The sequence below is a fragment of the Seriola dumerili genome, unplaced genomic scaffold (genome assembly GCF_002260705.1).
Source record: "Seriola dumerili isolate Sdu_G_001 unplaced genomic scaffold, Sdu_1.0 BDQW01000191.1, whole genome shotgun sequence".
Classification (NCBI taxonomy): domain Eukaryota; kingdom Metazoa; phylum Chordata; class Actinopteri; order Carangiformes; family Carangidae; genus Seriola; species Seriola dumerili.
In genome coordinates, this window is record NW_019174446.1 from 7,117,366 (window position 1) to 7,138,883 (window position 21,518).

The following is a 21,518-nucleotide window of genomic DNA, read 5'->3' on the forward strand; positions in this document are numbered from 1 at the left end:
GGACTTTGTATGTAACAAGGAGAATTTCTAATTCTATTCTGGATTTTACAGGAAGCCAATGAAGAGAAGCTAACACAGGAGAGATATGATCTCTTTTTCAGCTTAGCAACAGGTTAGCTAGCTGACTTGTATTAGCTAACCTTAGTGCTTGTTCCACAGCCGTCAAAGAGATAGATAGATAGATAGATAGATAGATAGATAGATCATTTATTTATCCCCTTGGGGAAATTCATGTGTCCATTAGCTCATTGTTGATAATAATAATAATAAACAGTATAACATGAATATTTACATTATAGGCTATGGTAAAAAAAAAAAAAAAAAGTAAACATTGCAGTATAATATGGAATATAAGTGTGATATAGTATAGAGTGAGATGTAGTTGTACAATGATATACAACAGTATATAGTACAGTAAAGCATGAGTATATTATAATATTATAGTAGTAGTATAATAGCGTAATAGATCAGTAATATAAAATAATACATGTCATAAATAGTAGTTAAATTTTGTAAATACGGTAAAAATAGTAAATAGTAGCAGTAGTTATTGGTGAATGGTATAACAATATAAGAGTAATAGTATAATAGTGTAATAATATCATAATAGTATAATAAATAATAAAAGCATAATATACATACAATAAATACAAATATAATAATGTTGTGTATATTGGTATACTCGAAATATTGTGAAAGTCAATCTTCAATATGACATTGATTCAAATATGGACAACTGAATGATTAAGACATTTGGACCGTTCAAAGATATCTCTAGGCTACCTCTTAAAAATATGGGATGTAAACCAGCACATATGAATACTAAAACAACACAACAGACTAATATTGTGCAACTCCTCTGATTCACTACTATGGTGTCGAGTGTTGTACCCAGTGAGGCTGCAGCACTATCAGTAAGATCATCAACTTGTCTTGGCTATAAAGTTGAGATAGCAGTCTTGCTCATGGCATTGGACTAGATAACAATAGAATTCTTTCCTTAAATTTGGTGTCAGCATTCTCAGATAGACTCTGGCTGTATGAAATTTTGTTTAGTCCATTATTGTAAACTGAAACAATACTAAAAATTGTCAAGTGTTTTGGGTTAATATTATTAAATGTTATGTAACTGTAATTGTAATTATGAATGTAATTAAAAAGATTTAGGCTGTGACTAAAACAGTGAGGGGGTTCATTTACATATTGAGAAAATACAGTTGAGTTTAACGGTGAATTAAATGTTAAATTTAATCTTCATGAATGAATCAGTTTTTATGTAATTATAGTGGGTGATTTCAACATTCATGTAGATGTGGAAAGCAACAGCCTTTGTTCCGCATTTAATTCACTAACTCAGATAAAAAAGTCTGAGAACTCAGAGAAAGGTTCTGAGTGAGGGGCAGGTGGCTAATAAACAGTAAGTAGTAGAACTATTTTGTGCATTTTCTGGCCTCAGTGTGAAAGACTAAGAGGAGTAATTCTTTCAAATGAGTTATATATAAGTTTAGGTCTGGGTCTGATTAATAAGCTGGGGTAGAAAATTGCTGCGACTCCTTCTCCTTGGCCTGTGAGAATTAATATAAATAAGGGTTGCTGATTCATTTAGACTCACACGTTCTTCTTGCTGCAACCAACAAAATACACCCTAAAACATTTCCAAAGTGTCCAATCTACAGCTCCTTGATGTAGCTTCAACAAAACTGCAGATTTGAAGTTTTACAAAGGTTGTATTTCTTGCAGGACTATTGTATCTTCTGTCATTCAGCTAGAACTGTTATTATGTTGCAAAGGTTATGTGCTTTTGAAATCAAACTCAAACTTGAGTGTGTAAAGAAAGAACCCCTCTTTTTCCATAAAAATAAATAATTATAATTATAATAATAATAATAATTAAATTTGATTCAGGCGCAAGTCATCATCATCATCATCATCATCAATGTTATTATTATTATTATTATTATTATTATTATTATTATTAGTATTAGTAGTAGTATTATTGCTCAACAGCAATAGTTGATGAGAGGTGTTCCCAATATTATGGCTCTCTTTAAGTAAAAAAAGTATTCAGTCAAATATCAGAAACTTTCAACAGTCCACTACAGAGATGACCATAGAGCTAAATCACCATATCTTGAACGTTACATGCTTTTCATAGGTAGGTGTTGCGTGACTCTGGGATTTGTAGTTTTTTTTTTACGCCGCCCAATTACGTCAGCGGAAGTATTTTGAGCGTACGTAAGCTAGGTCACATTGGTTCAGTTTTGTAATGTTTTGAGAAACAACACCATTATGGAGGCAGCTAACGCAGGTATTAAGAATTTCTGCTGTCTTAAATGTCCGAAGTGCCTTTCATGACATAACGTTTGCTTAGTAGGTTACAAGTTAAAGTTAAACCGCTCTTGCAGCTTTATTCAGCTCTGTGTACTGAGGGAAAGCTACTCAATGTTATGTGGACTCGTGTTGCTAACCTTAGCTATGTAGCTTAAAGTAAAGAGGTTGTCTCTACGTAAAGTTGAATAAATCATTATTCAGCCACTTGGATTTACAATATGCATACCGCCTTCCTTAATGGTCTATGTTCACTTTATATGCCTTGAACGCTGTTTGGAGTGAATGTAATGAATAACAATGATGATGATGAGGAGCACCAAAATGTCTCACAATTAACATTTTTGAAGATCAAACTGGGGCTAATGATGGTGCTGGCCATGGTTCTGACCTGTGCACTTGTCTTTCTTTTTGCCCTGCTTCCTCAGACGAGATCCGACTGAGGCATGTGGAAAGAGAGGTCCTGATCCCCAAGATGATGAGGGAGAAAGCCAAGGAGCGCTGTGCTGAGAAAGTTGCAGGTGTGTGCGTGTGTGTGTTGTTCAACTCAAATAACATCTCATTTAAGAAAAGCAGGAGCATAGTCAGTCTTGTCTTGTGTTTGCTTATGACCTTTCTGGTAAAATTTGCACCAGAAATTTAGATACATTTCCATTACACATATTGTAGTTGGATTTTAATTGGTTTGCCTTCAGTTGTTTGGTTTACATCCATGAATAACCTCATAATTGCGATGCTATTGGATCTGTAGGAAAAAATGGAATTTTTTTTTTTACGTAAGGGCATCCTTAGAAGTATAAAGTGATAGTCACCTCCACACTTTTTACTTCACTTATCACTTCACACCTTCACAATTTTCTGTTAAAATGTCCTTTTATGGATATTATGAAGATATATTGAGTGGTGTTTCTAATCTTTTCTCCATCCGATAAGCCTTTTTTTCAAGGAAGACCTTTTGACATGTCACAGTAGGAAAATCACAGGTGTAAATAATAAAGTTAATGACAGCAGAATATCATTTAACTGCTTCCTTCAGTTTCGTGGTTCTGGTATTGTGCAGTGTCACACTGTTAACCGAGCCATTGTTAATGTTATTAGCAACGCATTTGCTTTTCCTGCTATGACAACACAAAATGTGAAAAAGGCTTATAATATCAGTGAGGGTAGATTAAATATTTAAAAAAAACTTCCCAGTATAATGCAATACAAATTCAACAGCACTTGTACAAACTACAACTTTTAAAGTGACTGTGAAGTTGAATCAACACTTGCCATTGATTTGTTTAATGTAAACTCATGAACAGAGATGTTAACCAGCTCCATTTCATTCCTTTAAGCCTTTAGCTTTTACTCTTTTTTCTTCTACTATTTTTTTTTTTTTTTATGTCATCCTGGCTGGGCACCGAGTTCTACAGATTGTACACTACATCATCATCTACTACAGCATCTACATTTATAGACAGTTTATCTAACTGTGGACTGATGAATACCTAAACTCTTTGAGATGACTTTATGAGGCATGGTTCACATCAGCAGATGCTTCTTGTGAATAACAAAGTCAGAATGTTAAAGTGTTTTTATATAAGTCAAAGTAGCTCATCTTGTTTCATTGATTGGACTCCAAGTTTAATACCCATGACTCTCATTAGCTTTTGTTAATGCTGTTAGCCATGGGGTTCACATACTTTTTCCAGCTAACACTGTGAATGCTTGAGTGATGTTTTCGATATGGACAAGAACAATCTAATGATTTGTGAGTTATTAGTTTAAATAGTGTTTGTTCAGAATTATAACTTTATAACACAAATTATTCCAAAGTCCACTTTGCCTAGAAAACAATACCCTGCACCAATCCAAATTCAGTCCTTTTATTTTCCAGCAGAAGAAATTTCAGAAAAAGTAAAAAATAAACCTTCATGAAATAGTACTTGATCATTTATGATTATGAATTTGTACTACCAAAGCCTTATTATTCTCAGAATGAGTGAATAGTGGGTTTGCATGTCATTTAAAAATGCGAGGATTATTGATTTAGAGATTTTAAGTAATAAAATTCAGTCGTCATTACAGTCAAGCGTCACACTAGGATACTGCCACCCACCAGTTTTATTCAGTTTTATGGGCTGCATTTTACCTGAGAAATAATGCTAAATTCTGTAGGCCGTAAAATAACTTCATGTCTAGAAATCGAAACATTGTGTTAGAAACCCACCTTTGCAGATAATATGAAGATAAGGTTTATCAAAGTTTCTTCATTTATAGACTGGATGCTACAAAACTTATAACAGCCCATTCACCACACTTTTTTGTCTGACTATGTGCAACTCCAGAAATATATTAAATACATAGACAAGAAAGAAAATTTGACACCTTTTCATAATGTATGTAACTAAACATTCTGTCTGTAGCCATAAAAATCGCACCCCTAAACCTATGGTTTGGAGGATAATTGAGCCATTTGATATTAATTATTTTTAAAATGGTAACTTTCAGTTGATGTTGCCATGTTTTGATCATTTTGACATAATTTTGAGAATATCTTTGATCTGTCCTGTTGAAGGGTTCTCTCTTAACCTTCCTGTTCTTATGTCTTGACTTTTTAAATTTTTTTCTGGCTAAACTGTTTCCTCCCACCGTGAACACCTGCTTTTCGTGTCCACTTATTTTGACTGAATTGAGGAGCATGCCAATTGACATGACGCCAGCTGCCTCTTCATCTGCATGGAAGTGGTGGCTGCAGCTTTGCTCATGAATGTCCTGTCTGCTGCAGCAACACATCAGCTAGATAGTGACTAGGTGATGTGGTTTCAAGAAATCAGATGACAGCCAATGTGTACTGCTCACATAGGGAGACAATGCACATGCAGCCTAAGGTGGTGGGACAGACAGTGGCTGTGGGTAGTGGAAACCCCCCTCACATTACTAGCTTCTCGTCCCACTCATTTTCACACCTCCATCCTCCACCCTCTATCATCTCATTCTGTATGTTTGTGTCTGCACTGGGCTCCCGCACGTGTGTCTATGATTGTGTTTCACAAAGAAAAAAAACAAAAAAAAAAACACACAATCTTCGAGTATGTTTTCCTGTGTTATCTGGCTCTGTATATACCTTTACACACCCCATGGTGGTATATTGTAGACTTTGTTGTTGAAGCAGACAAGTACTACTGACCTGTATGTAACATCTTTGTAGTTTTATCTTACCTGACGTGATTTTTTCCTATTGTGTTGATGATTCATGTCAGTACTCTCATGTCTTTCAGAACCAAATCATTTGGCACTGACATTGACTCAGTGACATTGACTACTGTTATGTTATTAGCAAGACTTTGATTTGCAGAACCTAGTTGTAATTTGGTTCATTAGGTTTCTGTTTGGATCTCTCCATTCAAAATATGAAAGAAAAAATCTGAATCGAAACATTTTCCTTTTGAGTAGTTAGTTACTGTTTCATTATTATTTAACTTCATTGTTCAGAAATAAAATTCTGACATGTATTTTCTGTTATATTTAATTATGTATTAAATGTTCACACATTATATCTTCCTCTAAAGGGTCAAATCTCCCTAAACGTTCAAGCCCCTAGCTTCTGCTTTCTTCTAACTGCCGACTGCTGAGCTGCACTTCTGCATCTTTAAAAATGGCACACAAAACAGTCTCAAGTGAAGGTGGCATCACACTTTTCTTTAAAGGGGGCCTCTTCTGATCACATAGATTTGTCTTTGGTGTAGCTGCGATCAGAAAGGCAACCCACTGCAGCTTCTATTAGTACCATGGGACAGAGATGAGGCGTTTGTTGATTAGATTAGTCGCACTGTTGTGCTTCTCTAAATTGGTTTTTCAGTTGGTTTTTTCACAGCAGCATCCTGATGAAAGTGTCTGTGTGATAACCATACTGATGCCACTGATACAGGTAATTATAGTGTCAGTTTTTTTTTTTTTTTTGTGAAGGGGACATGAGAGGGCAGTGGTTTTAATTAAAGCCTTGAGCAAGAACTTGCTAACAAGGTGAAGACTCAGAGTCTTCAGCACCTTGTTTACAACAAGGACCTTGCACGTTTAATCTGCAATACACCACTAGCTGGGGTTTAATGTCACTGATGCAGCCTTTGATTTGTATAAATGACAATCACCATATTTAGTGCTCACCCAATTTTCCAATTGTATAGATATTGTTCTTGCATTAGATTTCAGCCTATATAGGGGACACTGACTAACATGCAACAGAGATTAAACATTTGTTAAAGTGGATTTGAAGTCATACTGTTTCAGGTTTTTTCTGTGTGCATTATTTTTAACTGAGCCACTTTGTGCTTTTAAACATGATTTTTTTGTAATTAACATCTATTCAAACGCAAGTCTGTGAGGGTTTTCAAAAAGTCACAGTATCATGCAATTGTGTGGCTGTCAGCTTTGCCTTATCCGTTACAGACACGGCCTTAAGGTTACATATTTCACACACCTAATAATGTTGCACCTGTGATTTCTAGAAACACTCCTGCTTCTGGCCTAGTTCTTGTTAATAACCCTGGCAAGCTCCAGGCCTCATTGGGCACTGTGATCAGTGAAGCCTAACCTATATTTAATTCCCAGGGGGTGGGGGGCAGTGTGTTTATATTTGCGGGTGATGGGCTGGATGTTATAGAGCCAGTGTAGAGACAGCGACCACAGATACAACCACTTTGTGGCCAGTGCAGTTAAGTTCAGTCCTTAGGTGAACAAGGAAACATGGGTTTCAGCTTGATAAGAGCCTTGGCAGCGTGACCTATGACCAGGTTCCTTCTTGTGGTGGAGTGCAAAGATGAGGCCCATCTTGGTTTGCTTCTGGATACTCGTTTTCTTTTTTGTGCTTGTACTTTAGGATGAAATCATATAAGCTGTAAAATAGGATGTTTATAGATTTGAAGCAGGTTCTATTAATATAGTTGTTTGAGGCTATTGTATAGGTTAGGCCAGTTCCCTCTTTTTTTTTATTATTATTTATTTATTTATTTTATTTTGCTGAATTCCCCCTCTCTCTAACACCCTCCTTCTCAACCTCCATCCAGCCTTTGCCCATTGCTGTAAAGAATCTGGTTTCTTCATGGCGTTTAAGTGTCGAGAGGAGAATTCAGCGCTGAAGGAATGTCTGACACTACAGTGAGTATTTTTCAGTTTCCTCTGCAACACTCAGCACTAACACACACTAAGGTGGCTTCCCTGTGTTATTGCACCACGTGTTATCCCACTAACACCTTGTACCCGGGCTTACCCGCTCTCTGCCGTCCTTGCTGACGCACTAAACTGTTGCCCATCAAGCCTCAGCAGGCTCAAAAACCATGTCATCATTATGAAAGTGATAGTCAAACCATGTTTCTTCTTCTTCCAACAGCTACAAGGACCCTGCGTTCTTTGAGGAGTGTAAGCAGGAGTACATCCGAGAGAAACTGGAGTTTGAGAGGACGGGGATCCCAGCAAAGAACAGGAAACAAAAACTCCCAACTAGCATGTAATTAACAAAATGACACCCAAGCAACTTCACTTCTTTGAAGGTGAAGGTACGGAACATGGGGCTCTAAGCAGAAACAGCATAAAGTCCTGCACATCGAAGATACATGGCCATCTGGCAGGGTTTATTACTGATAAAGCCACATGCCTTTGATTTATTTAAACCTGTTGTATTTGTGACTGAAACTACATTGGTGTGCGAGAGTGGTATATAATCAAAATGATGCCTGTTTTTTTTTTGTTCTCCATCTGATGGCCTCAGTTGTTGCATTAGAATCTTTCTCACTTGATTGAATCAGCTGCATTTATATTACATTTACCAAGGAGTTTATTGATCGATAAGAGTGCTGCACTTTGGCAGTGTGCAGTCTGCCGAATACTTTGTGGTATGTTTATATTCTACATACAGTGACAACTCAAGTGGTAATGAAGTGTCTGACTTGTTGCCCCTGCCTGGCGTGGAGTAGCATCCTCAGAAGGTGCATATTAACATTCAGAAAGACTTCAAGTCAATGTTTGTAACACATCTCTAACAACTAACCAAGCAATGTAACCCAGTTACAAAATCATGTGATCAGGTGACATATGCAATGAAATGTGACATTGTAAATATTCTGTGGCAGTAAAGTGTATATCAGTGGCAAACTATACAAAATATGAATAATTTTTGCATCCATTTAGTCCCAGAATAGTCCAGAATCAACTGCCATCAGCAGGTCGTTTGTGATTTTGACCATGGCTGTTTCCGTGCTATGAGGTGGGTGAAAATCCAGACTGAAATTGTTTGTACAGACGGTTATTGGTAAGATGAGCATGAACCTGAGCAATGACAGTTTTCTTTAGTACACAGTACACTGTCTACTTCATTCAAAAGCAGGTGGAAATTTCTTTAAATTGTGATTTAAATTGGTCCCTGTAATTGGGTTTAATTAGCACAATATATTTAATTAATATATTTGGTTAAGAGGATCCTGTTTCAATTTTATTTGTATTTTTAAATTGACAGGGCGTTAAACATCAGCCTGAGCCAGACCACACTAACAGAACAGTCTGGAGCTGAATTAACTTCTTAAATCAATAATTAAGGGTCAGACCACTTTATTTAATTAGTTGTTTATTTTTTTTGTAACAATTAAAAAACTAGAAATCAAATTTGGATCATTTTTCTTAATGGTCACAAATTATGAGGAAAAGTGTCAGTGACTGAATGTAATAGGGTATCATTGTAATATATCAGCTGGTCCCAGCTCTTTAGTGTTTTTTTCTCATTCTCTTTGGTGATAGCAGTAATGTGTAATCCATGGATGTGATGAGGCAAGTGACTGAGGTTGGATTCCTTTTTTTAATCAAGATTATTGAAATTATATCAGTCTGCAGCTCTTCCGTGTAAAATTATAGGTGGACATGTTGCTTTTTAAGTAGTTTTTAAATTTATTTTAGTTTTGAAGTAATGTCGAATGTCAATCATGAGTTTCCATAGCTTTAAACTATGTTTAAAGTGTAAATGTCTCAAAACGTCTGAGTTATTGCAAGTTTCAACTGTAAAGTAGCTTGATATACCAAAGCCTACAGTTTTTTAAATTGAACCACAAAACCTCATTGCTAAAAGTATGAATGGAAACACAGCAACCTCACACGGTCACTTCCTTTCATTCGTTTAATCGATCATATTTACAAACAGTCTGAAGTGCAGTAAATCTAAAATATAATCCATATCTACTGTACATTGCATTTTAGTTTGCAAATCGTTTACAGAAGTATGAAACTACTGCTGTAAAATAACATTTCTTAAAAATAAAAGACCACAGTTATCATGGAACAGAATGAAGAAAATGGAAAAACAAAAACTTTTCAATGACCACAGGCCTTTGGGCTTTGTGCATCTATTCATCAAGTCACAGCTCACATTTCTTCAGGTTAATACACTTATTGTCTTATCACCATTGCAGACAGCTCTTATATAGATCACAAGTGTTGGGGTTGGGGGAGAAAAAAAAAACCCAAAACAAACCAAAACCTATGGTTTGGAGTGCAAAACCGCGTTTGGCAGAGTACTGAAGCCCACCATTTACATTTATACAGATATGCACATTCTTCCTTCTGTATATATTCTACTCATAATGTGTTTTCTTTTGTACATCGTTCAGTTTATACTCATCTGACTTTTAAAAAGAGAAATCAAAGAGAAACTTGCCTCTTCACACAACAACGTATCTCATACTGCAAAACAAATGTGTCATAGTTTAACATCAGCACAGTACAGAGTTTAGATACATTTCCTATTGTTCAAAAGCAGGTTTCCAACATAATCAGGTTTCCAGAATACAGGGGAGTGTATGGATTCTATCCCATCAGTCCTTCAAATTAAAAGTCCTACAGAAAAACATCCAACATTGCACAACCTTACATATACATGTCCCTTTACAATTGGGTAATGAAAACATGACAGGTATTGTTTAATAGTAGTTCTGAGAAAATTGAATATGTGATAACAGGCAGGTTTACAGAGGCTTGCATGAGTTGTGAAATTTCTGTGAAATCGTAAACAGTTTAACCTTTTCTGGTGCCAGTGTGGGTGAAGTGTTTTATTTCAGAAAGCAATACATTTTTAGATAAAAATTATTTGCTAGTCATTACGCAATCTCCTCAAAAATCCAAATAGTGTAACTGCATTCTCAAAAATGATTTGGTAAGCATAGGTAGACTGACAGCCATATTTTGATAATGATCCATCAGCACTGATGAAAATAACAATTTTGGAAAAAAGGTTTTATTTGGTAGCTGTTAAAATTTGGATCAACAATCTGTGATTATCCTATAGTTACAATATGTCTGTCTCCATCACAGTACAGAAACAAACAAATCAAGTCCTTGTACCTAGACATCTCCCTCACATGATCATGAGACAGACATGGGACTACATACCTTGTATGCTTTACAGCCATCAAATGTAAAAAGACTTTTATTGGAGGGAGTATAGTCTTGCAAATTCTCGCACTATGTATCCAACTGTGGCCCTAGTGATAACTGGCCACAGTGAATGGAGAAAGAGGCCCTTTGAGCCCTACTGGGTTCATTATGACAAGATACAGATACAGGCAGGCGAGAGATGCCCACACACTGATCTGCACACACAGGCACACTCTGTTTGATGTGTTTATATGCACACAGAAATTAAATTGCTTGTGTGCATGCTTGCACACACTTATACATGTGCATACAAGGATACATACACATGGACAAACTATTGATTCTACTGAGGGTCCCTCCTCAACTTTTCCTCTGCAGGGTCAGATATGTTCACCGATGCAGTGTGCAGAGAAATGAATAAGTTTACAGAGTCTTCACCTCGAAAAGGCTTCCTCTGGTTCAGTTAGTTCCCACAACCAGTAGGTCCAGTCCAGTCCAGCCCAGAGGAGTGGTCTTATCAACTTAAGGCAGGTTAGGTGGTAGCTATGTGGCAGGGTTGGAGAGTCCATTCATTCATCTGTTTTTCATCCAATTACACACTCTGTTTAATCATCTATTCTCCCATCAAAGTTCCTCTCAATAGGGCTTGGTCCACTCAGTATTGGGAGGGCTCCTGGGACTACAGTTTCCCATCGAGCATGAGGAGTTGGATGCAGCGGAGTGTCCCTCCCAGAACATGGCGTCACTGGGCTTGGGGGGACTGGGGAAGGACCTCGAGCTCTCATCCAGGGAAGCTTGGTTCAGGGGAGGCGGGGGCAGGACGACAGAGCAGGCACTGCTCCCAACCAGAGCCTCTCCTGAACAGCTCTGCGAGGGCCAGGGCCCATTGTACCAGCAGTCCTCCTTCAGACTGTCGGGCAGCAGGGTGCCTGATGGGCCACCGACAGGGGGGCAGGGGCGCCCGGAGCACGAGGGGAGTGGGGGGGCACTAGGGGGACGAGGCACTGGTGCTCGTGGAACTGGGTGGTTGTTCTTTTCCATGTCATCCAAACACTGGATTGGAACTGTTGAGGCAGCTAGAGACAGAGAAAGTGATTGGAGACATAAAAGGGGAGGGACAGAGTGGAGGTTAGAGTGAGGAAAGCCGAGAGTGAAAGGAAACACAAAATTGCATGTGGCTGTATTAATAGTTGCAATAACTCTTGAGGTGAGAACCTGAGTACAGGTTGTTTATTTCAAAAATGGAAGCTGCAGCATTAGTGGTAATACTTGCATCTCTTCCAAGATTTTTTAAAAAACATTTTGACTATTGTTTCTCTTCCTAATTGTAATAATTCACCAACCAATTTCATTGTATATTGTACAATGAACAATGTATTATTATTTCAATGTTGATAATTTGCATTAACATAACTATGTCAGAAATGGATATCACTCATTGATTTCTCAGTTAATTTCTATCAAATGTTCCATATTTCTGATTAGCTGGTGAGAAATGTCTATGAAATCGTTTTGTTGTTTTAACTCCAACATGTCAGTCTGTAAAATCCACTTGGCAGAGTAAATGAAGCCATCTACTCTTTCCTCTGATAGCTAAAAGCAGTCTGTTTTAGTGTTTGGCACCATGATCGCACCTCTGTACTTATTTCTGTACTTATTTACATGTGGATTAAGCTTAGGTTTCTAAAGAGATAAAAATCTATGGCGTGTTCAACAAAGCCTTTTGATCCCTGACTAGATAATAGGCGTAGAAACAGAGAAGTGAAAGTAAAATCTCACACCATGCAGCAGGGTACATATTGTACACCAAAACCCCTGCACCATGTAAATATCCATAATAATCATACAACACTCACCAGTACAAAACCTAATCAGACAAACCTCTATGCATAGATTAAGCCACACAAATCAAATGTCCTAATCTTGCACACACATCGTTGCTTTGCTATCAAATCATCATGAGTGAATAATAAAGTTTAAATGAGAGTATCTCCTCTCGCTTTTTCCCCCTACCTCTCTCCATCCACACACATCCATCCATCCATCCCCTCCCTGCTACTCTTCCATGAGAGGGTCTCCTGAGTCTAGGATTTGAATAAAAGTGATTCCAAAGGAGGAACATTAGAAGAATACAGATGCACAATATGACTGAATAAATACATAGCTCACCCTCCTCCTCCTCCTCCCCTCTCCCTTTCTTTGCCACTCCCGCTTTCCTTATTTCTCTCCATCTGTCTCATCTAAGTTACAGGATTACCCTCTTATTCAGTGGAATAAATAGGCCAAGATTTATTTTCTTGCCATATTTCGTTCTAATTTTCACCTCCTGGTCTCCTCTTCTGACACTCCGAGGGAATCGACAACAGAGGTAATCTCTTCTAGGTAGAATACATCATCACAGAGGGAGGGGAGAGGAAGGATAGACCATTTCATGATGTCCTTTATCAAAGTGTTTGAGCACTAAGATAGTATCTGCAGTCGTATCGCACCCTTATACAAATTGTAACAAGGAGCAGCAGGAGAAATCTTCGCAGTAAGTAGTACTTCGTGAAAAAAGCCCTCTCTAAGTGAGGAGAGGCAGTAGTAACTCCCTCCTTTCATTTGATTTTGGACACATTAGTTCCTGTCAATAGAAGCATGTTTTTTGGCAACAGGCCAAATGCAAAAGTAATGTTACAATCACATTAATGCACGCAATTCTTATTTAAATTTAGATTTATGTTTTTCAACACAAATATAAAAATAAAATAAAATAAAATATAAAATGGGTCAATATAATATAATGGGATATATATATATATATATATATATATATGAAGGGAAAAAGATTAAAACAAAAGAAGAGCATTACCTGGGCTCTAAAGCTAAAACCACATTAGTTTTTGTATTAGTCTGAGAGACATAAAAAACCTCTAAACAAAGATTTCAAGGCTGCACTCGCTGCATCTGAATGGTAACGATAGGGGACTATAGGGGATACAGGATGCTCCTCATGCTGAGGTGATGAGGAGGTGTGAAATGGCAGCAGGGGAGCAGTGCATGGTGGGTTATTACATATACTCATATACACACACACACACACACACACACACACACACACACACACACACACACACACACACACACACACACACACACACAGAAATGAAGGGCGGAAAGATCTATATTGACGAAACGATGTATTATGCTTTACCTTGTCTTGTCTCACCGATCAATGGCCTGAGCTTCCTGATCAGGCCTGTTTGGTGCTTCAGCTCTGAATGGAGACGAGTGACCTCACCGCGCAAAGCTTGGCACATCTGCTGCATGCTCCTCTCACTGCAGATCAACACAATATTTGATTTAAACATCATGTTTAAGGTATTTCTGCTTTTCTATAGAGCCTGTGCGTTGTTTGAAACATCCAACTGTCAGACAGGATCTCGTGTGCTAAAGGATCATAAGCTGGGTGTACTGTAGCTCATAGTTATCCTTCATATTGTTGGAGGTACTCCTTAAACTAAGAAGGTGTTCAATTTCACCTGTTTGTTGAAATTCCAAGACATAAAACTGTCGCATACGACATGAATTTGAAAAAAATTTGTAGGATATATAATTACAGAAACCGGATCTACTTACTTTATCTATTTCATTTTTTTAGAGGGGCTTGTTAACAGAGTAATTTCTTTGTGATAACTTTAATTTTTCAATATTGTTTGTTTCATTTATGACACATTTAACACAGTCACTCACTGTGCAGATGACCATATTCACCTAACAGCACAAGTTCACATTACTATGGTACATTTAGGCTATATTTGACTTGCAAAAGAAAAACACATTATTCGCTACATTAACAATAATGCCAGTAAGGGCAGCCTGCATTCATGCTAAATCGCACAGTAGCATCAAGCGTATTAAAATGTGGTAGGTTTGCTGAGGCCAGCAACACCTACAAACTGTCCTATCCACACCTTTTGGTAAAGATGCAAAATCTCATCAACACTTTGTGCCTTAACTTCAAATGCCAGCCTCAAACAATGAAAAGCATGAAAAGAAAAAGTGTGAGGAAAAACTAAAGCTTTTTGTGCTGCTAAAAATTAACACCTGAAAACTGCTGACACGAGAAACAATCCTAATGCACCACACACAGAACTGTCTTCATGAAATGTAAGTCAGTGCTAATTTACAGAGGATTATCTTACTGAAAAAGTAGGTGGTGGGTGATTCCATATGCCCTGGAGCTTGTACACACTGTAGTGCAAATTTAAACTATTTATAATAGACACAAGTGTTTAGCTGGTCTCAATCATGTCTAAGGTTCAGTTGCATCTGCATATCATAAGCTGTTATGCAGACAGTTAGAATGTATAAAGCTGCACCCTCCTCTAGTGGCCAAAGAGGGCAACTACATACTAGGAGAGAGCATCCTGTAATAATAAAATCACTATTACAGCACACCTGACTTATCACATTTGTCCCACACTTGCACCTCATGTTGTTTTTTTTTTGTTCTTTTTGGTTAATAAATGTTTTAAAGGGCCATCCTGGCTTTTATCTTAGCCAGAGCAGATAACTGAGGTTTGGGCACTGAATTGGCAGCCACTCTTCAATGATATTCATAAAGCATTCTACCTTGTAATATACTTTGCGTCACAGGTCTGGTCCAAGTCTGGTCCGTTAAGGCCATGGGGTTCCTCCTAAAACAGAGTCAAGTTATGCAAAATAGAGAGTGGAGGTGTCTGAAGTTGTTTTGCTCCCCTTCAAGCCATACTCTCTTTTCTTTCATCCTTTCTTCTTCCCTCTACTTCCCCACTAGTCTGTTCCCCAGTGTCACTCTGTCTCTCTCTGCCCTAACACCTGTCCTCCACTGTCTTCCTCTCTCTTCCTGTTATGCCACATCTCTCCAAATCTACTGTTTTTCTGTGCTGGTCTCTCTGGCTCTTCTTCTCTCACCCCTTCTTTTCTCTGTCCTCCTTTTTCCATTATTCTCTCCTCTCTTTCCAGCTCTTTCTTCCCACCTATACTTACCCCACTTCTCTCCACCAGTCTGCTGTTTTCCAGTGTCACTCTCTCCAGCTCCTCCTGCAGTTTGTGGATTTTTACTTCAGTGCTGACCGTGTCCACCTGCCAGTAGTCCTGTGGGCTGTTCAAGCTCTTCATCACTGGACACATGATAAAAAAAGAAGTTGAACAGTCACTGTTGATGAGTGAATAAATGTAAAATTTTAATATTTTTTGTATAACTTTTGAACTTGAACTTGAAAATGTTAGGCTAATGTCTTCCATTTATCATCATCATCAACCTTTATTTTCTCAGGGATACATTGAGGGCTGACCTTCAGTTTCAATGATGCCCAGATTACATAAGCAGAAAGAAAATAAGCCAAACAGAAGGAATACAAAAATCAATTCGTAATAAAAACAATTAAATTTAAAGACATTAAGATTTAAAAGACTTAAAAGCACATTTCTAAATGATCAGAGTGTTATCAGTGCTTTGTAGGTTATTCCATGAGTCTGGAACACTTAGTGAAGTAAGGTAATTTGGTAATTTATTTAAGAGTCCTTTGTAAATAAAGATAAACCAACATTGATCTCCTCTCACAGAGAGAGAGAGGACCAGTCAACCTTTTCATAGAAAGTGCAATGATGGGTACTGTAGGTATCCCCAGTAATAAATCTAAGAGTGGAGGTCTGAGAGTGGTAATAGCAGCATGTCTATATATTGCATCATCATATTCCAGGACAGAGAGAAATACAGCTTCAACAATTCTTTTTCTACTGTACATGGGAGAGCAGGTTCTATTTCTATAAAGGAAGCAAAGGTTCGTCTGTAGCTTTTTTGACCAGATTCAGTACAAAAGATATACTATTATTATCATCACTTCAGTGATAGTGACTTCTACTCTATATTAAAAACTTCAATATAGAGCAATATAATAAAAATACATGGTTTTACACAGTGGTGGTAGAGGTGCTCAGATCTTTATGTAATTAAAAGCAGTAACACCACATAGTAAAAATTCACCATTAAAAAAAAGTCCATCTTTCAAACTTTTGAGTTAAAAATACAGAAATACTATCACCAAAATGTGCTTAAATGTTCTGTAAATGAAACAATAATATAGCAGAAGATATAGTGGAGTAATGGCGTCCTGAGGAGAGAATGAAGTCACCTTCTGCATGTGTTGTAATCTGAGCTTCTCTGTTTTCTTTGTTTTGGTAGCCTGTCTGGCAGTGTGTGCATGTTCGTGCATGTGAATCTCTCTCCATTATAAAGACACAAGGATCACAGCCAAGACTGGTCTGGCTTTACAGAGAACGAGAGACCTACAAGCTGCTGTGTAAGTAACTCATTACAAGTGATGATTTTTGTTGATAGGCTTTGTATGTAAAAGTTTGATTTGAATAGGCACTAGTAACTAGACTATACTTGCCAAATAAATGTAAAAAGTGCAATATTTTCCTCCCTAAAATTCAATACCTCAAAAGCACTTATTTGAATGAATGTAATTAGTTACTTTCGTACCTAGTTACTGGTTTTATGTCATACTTGAAATTTTACACAGACCTCATAATCAAAATATGTTAACACATAAATGTATAATATCATCTCAGTCAAAAGACTTTTTGTTGCTTCCAAACACAAACTAGTGCATAAAATAACTTACTAATTTACAAATTAACTTACAAACTAATTCTTTCTACTGAGTGCTTCTCTGTTATACAGAATAGAAAGCAGGCCTGTGTGCTCTACCTATACCTTGGCTAGTCTCCATCTCCGTCCTCAGCTGAAGCAGCTCCAACTCTTTGGCCTGGAGCTGCTCCGTCAGCAACCTCTCACTCTCGCTCTTCTCCTTTTTCTGACAGAGAAAGAGAGGAGACAGTAAAGGAGAGGGGGATGAAGGGAGAGTCAGCATTCATGCCAATGCAGGAAGCCGATGCTCAAATGTAAGCTCATTGTAGCTGTGCTATATTGGTATAATTATATCATAAGCTTGGTGGTTCTACTTAAGTTCTCAATGAAATGACAGCAGAAGAATTAGTTACAAAAATCCCTCTCTTTATTCTCCTTAGACTTAAAAATGTGCATTGTTTTCAGGTTTGCAACATACAGGATCATTGCACACGGCTCTTGTGTCTGTTTGAGGAAGGTTCAAATTCATCACTGTACGCACCAGTTTGTTAAGCTCCATCTGCAGGTCCTCCTTCTCTATATAGATACCTCGGTAAGCACTGAAGGCCTTGTTCACATACTGGGGACCCTCTGATGGAGGCGCATCTGGCCTGAAGAGCTACAGTGGTGATAGATAAAAACACACAGAGAAGACAAGAGCAGGGCTGAGATCAATTTCATTGAATTTAAATATCTGTGGTAGGAAGTTACTTTCCTCCCACCCCATCCTACCTTGATAGTGCAACAAATAAAATCAAAATTGATAAAGAGGTTTCCTGCCCACATACTGTGCAGCATTTTCACTTTAGCCCACCGTCTGTATTAGGACTGTTGCTGTTTACATAGCTCTGTGCATTGTACTGGATGCTTTGTTTTTTTTAAATCCAATTTTATGAGCCTTCTCCTCCAATGTGTAGAGCTCCAACACATTGTTTGGCAATGCCACGCTTTTCCAGACCTCCTCTCTCTTTTTAGACAGAGCAGATTTATTTCTCATTGTTTTATAGCTTTAACTATAGGCCAACAATATTAATGATGCTGGCATGCAGACTCTCCCAGAGGCAAGTATTTTGCAGTGTGGTGTTGAATTTGCTGACTTTTTCCAAACTTTCTCTAAGCATTTTCTGTTTGTCTATAATTCTGACATCCTGGGAAATGGAAAAGAAAACTGTTTTCATTCATCTCTGTCTTCAGCTCAAACTTTCAAAACCTTGCACTCTGGCTGTGTAGCCATCTGGATAAGCAGCAGTATGTTCTTTTATTTCACTCTCCTCAAGCTATTATCTCTTCCTTCTATCTTCTCCTTGTCTTTTCCCCACCGTCATTACTTCCTGCCCATTTACAGCTATACCTTATCCTCCAGCTGCTTAACCCTCTTCCTCAGCAATGTATTCTCTCGCTCTGTGTCTCTCAGCCTCTTCTTGATGTCCTCATAGGCTGTGACCAGGGCGAAGTGAGAAGCAACGGATTCATCGCCGGCACACACCGATACAGGGCTCTCGCCGATGGCGGTGTAGGCTGTCTCATGTTTGAGAATACAGATGTCATCATCCACTGCCAGGGGCTCCATGCCTGCACAGGCCTACTCTGTAGCAGATAGAAGACCTGGGGATTACATGAACTGTTTCATTTTCAAAATGAAGTGTCCTTTTGTTTTTTTGCAAAAGCCAAAGAAAAAAATGAAATGAAATAATTTGTTTAATGAAGTTAATGAAGTTAGCACCTTCTATCCTAAAGCATTAGGCAAAAAAGTCTTGTTATTAACACATGGCCGCCATGTTTATATGGACATCTTGGGGGGTAGGTGGTCTTTACTACTTTTGTTGCATATCCTACAGATCACTCTATAATCAATCAGTGTCCCAGTGCTATATCTTTTTTACAGTGGATTACACTGAGTTTCCAAAGGTTGCGCCCTCCTCTCTATTCATGTTCACTATGGGATAGTCATCTATTTCTTTCATACAAACCGCTGCTGCAGAATATGTACAGTTTATCACTTCCTGTGTGCAAAAGACATTTTGACAAGAGCTACCAGAGGTAAAATGTTTAAAACATATGCAACAGCACTTCATAAATGTTATAAAGTTTTAAAAAAAAAAAAATCTTTATTGATTTTTCAAAAGACATTATGATTACATTGAAGCAAAGCACAACATAATAGAAATAAAAAGAAAAGGAAGAGAACAAAACAGAACATCTCGACTCACAGACTCATTCACTCAGACACATTCACATTCAAGCAGGTGAGAGATTCTTGATCTTAAAGCGTTTTTAACATTTTGCCCTAGTATTAAAGGACCAGATGAACTTGTATCAAATGCTCAAGTGTTTGTCTGACAGGTGTGTTTTGTTTGATCATTACTTCATGCAGGAGTTTATTGAGTTGATTTTCTGTATGACTACAGTGACTGGGACAGGCCTCATACAGCATGAAGCCACATGTGAATAAGCTCAGTACCACCATCATCAGACCAACCGTACAGTAAGAGATATCTTTCTTGTACAAAGTTGACTCAATCTCCATCAAACTTTAGTCATATAGCTTATCTGAACAGTCTGCTCCACAGAACTTAAAAAAATGAGACCATTTGGCTAAAATGCCAATGACATGGGAGTAAAGGTGTGCAACATCTACAATTTATTGCAGAAGGGGTAATAGTCTATATGAGATCTGTGTTAATACAAAGGTAAACTTTTGATTGTGCACAGTTACAGAGGAGAAAAGGGTCTCACTCTTTCTCGGTACTGGCCTGTTGTTATCAGGATGTCACACTGTCCAAATCACTCTGAGCATGAATTTTATCAGTCCAACCAAACTATCTTAAACCGGCCTAAACCCCACACCCTCCTGCATTCTCTCTGTTTGTAGCTCGGCAGCAGAGACGGTGCAGCCAACGCTATTGATGATGTCAGCATGCAATGATGCAGCAAACACTGAGGAGCCAAGTTTTTAACACAGATGGCGGAAGCTCTTAGAGAAATAACTAAGTTTCAGTAGAATACCCAGACAGGCTTTTAGATCCATGTCATAGATATAAACCAAGAAAAACCATAGCTGACTTTCATGGACGACTTGAGCGAGTGGCATGAAATCGAAAGTGACCACTTCAAGTACACAAAACGAAAGTGAACGTGTGTCCAAAACACGTAGAGCAACGTCATTTTGTTACAATTCCTACGATAAATTTGGTCAGCTAAAGCCCTGACAAGAAACTGACATCAATCAAGAGACCACGTAATGTAAAAAAGCGGTAATGGAAAGCAGCCATAATAGAGATGTAAACAATCAATGAATCTCGTTTGTATACGATGCTAACGTTGTGGTGTTAGCTTCCGTGAGCTCTGTTGACAGCCGACAAAACACATTGATAGGCAGCTCTACAGTAGGCTACAGAATGAAAAACACAATCAGTACACAATGACCTAGACAATCGTAAAGTCAATACCAATAGCTAACGTTACAGTGATGACAACGATCGATCTGTTATGATGATAACATTTAGCTAGCGCTTAGCTAACGTTTCTGGCTATTTGTGGCTAGGTGAAGTAAAAGCAGTCGATTATTTTACACTCTCGACTTTCACCAACCGTGTTAGATGCTGTCCTCAATTAGGTTTCAGTTGACCACACAGGATTATCATTTATTCTTGACAAAAGAAGACCTGTTTCTCGGAGACAAACAAAGAGACGAGGCTGAACATTCGCACCGTGTCAGAACTGACAGGTGAGGAAACAAAAACTTCCGGGAGTCACTTGACTGTTGAAGTCCTTTCAAAATAAAAGCACGGTGTGACGTTGATCCGAGGTGTGTGACATTACAAGTGTTGGTCTAGAGTGCAGACGGGGAAGCAGAATATTGATTTAACGCAGTGTACTTAATTTAGTAAGATAACATAAAAGGGGAAACTCTGTTAAAAATATCACTGAAAAATATAACATAATAGTCCAGAGCCTCCAGTGAAGACGACAGTTTCCTTACAGATTTAAGAGGTCATCACATAATTTGGCCGTCTCACATTAATTTGGGAGGTCCCAGTCTTACCCAGGCCAGGGCTAAAGTGGACGAGTGGAAAGAGTGGAGTATTCTAACAACACACTTTTCTTCCACAGCTAGGGGAGCAAAAGAACAGGA

The 21,518-nt window shown here is 38.0% G+C and overlaps 2 protein-coding genes across 5 annotated transcripts; one reads left to right on the plus strand and one right to left on the minus strand.

Moving 5' to 3' along the window:
* The first annotated feature begins 2,210 nt into the window (after nucleotides 1–2,210).
* On the plus strand, nucleotides 2,211–8,460 carry cmc1 (C-X9-C motif containing 1). Its single transcript, XM_022753306.1, has 4 exons — nucleotides 2,211–2,308; nucleotides 2,757–2,849; nucleotides 7,377–7,467; nucleotides 7,700–8,460. Exons 1-4 carry the CDS (start codon nucleotides 2,290–2,292, stop codon nucleotides 7,818–7,820), a joined length of 324 nt encoding a protein of 107 aa, XP_022609027.1. The 5' UTR covers nucleotides 2,211–2,289; the 3' UTR covers nucleotides 7,821–8,460.
* azi2 (5-azacytidine induced 2) lies at nucleotides 8,046–21,105 on the minus strand. Of its 4 annotated transcripts, none has more exons than XM_022753304.1 (8): nucleotides 20,975–21,105; nucleotides 18,735–18,965; nucleotides 17,886–18,002; nucleotides 17,471–17,570; nucleotides 15,736–15,869; nucleotides 15,340–15,404; nucleotides 13,919–14,043; nucleotides 8,046–11,801 (listed from the first exon to the last, which is right to left on the minus strand). In XM_022753304.1, the coding sequence occupies exons 2-8, from the start codon at nucleotides 18,951–18,953 to the stop codon at nucleotides 11,362–11,364; spliced, it is 1,200 nt and encodes a 399-aa protein (XP_022609025.1). In that variant the 5' UTR covers nucleotides 18,954–18,965; nucleotides 20,975–21,105; the 3' UTR covers nucleotides 8,046–11,361. The 4 variants fall into 4 exon arrangements, with proteins under 4 accessions (XP_022609025.1, XP_022609023.1, XP_022609026.1 ...); XM_022753302.1 differs by having other exon boundaries at nucleotides 18,735–18,970; XM_022753305.1 differs by having other exon boundaries at nucleotides 13,934–14,043; nucleotides 18,735–18,988.
* Nucleotides 21,106–21,518: the final 413 nt, after the last annotated feature.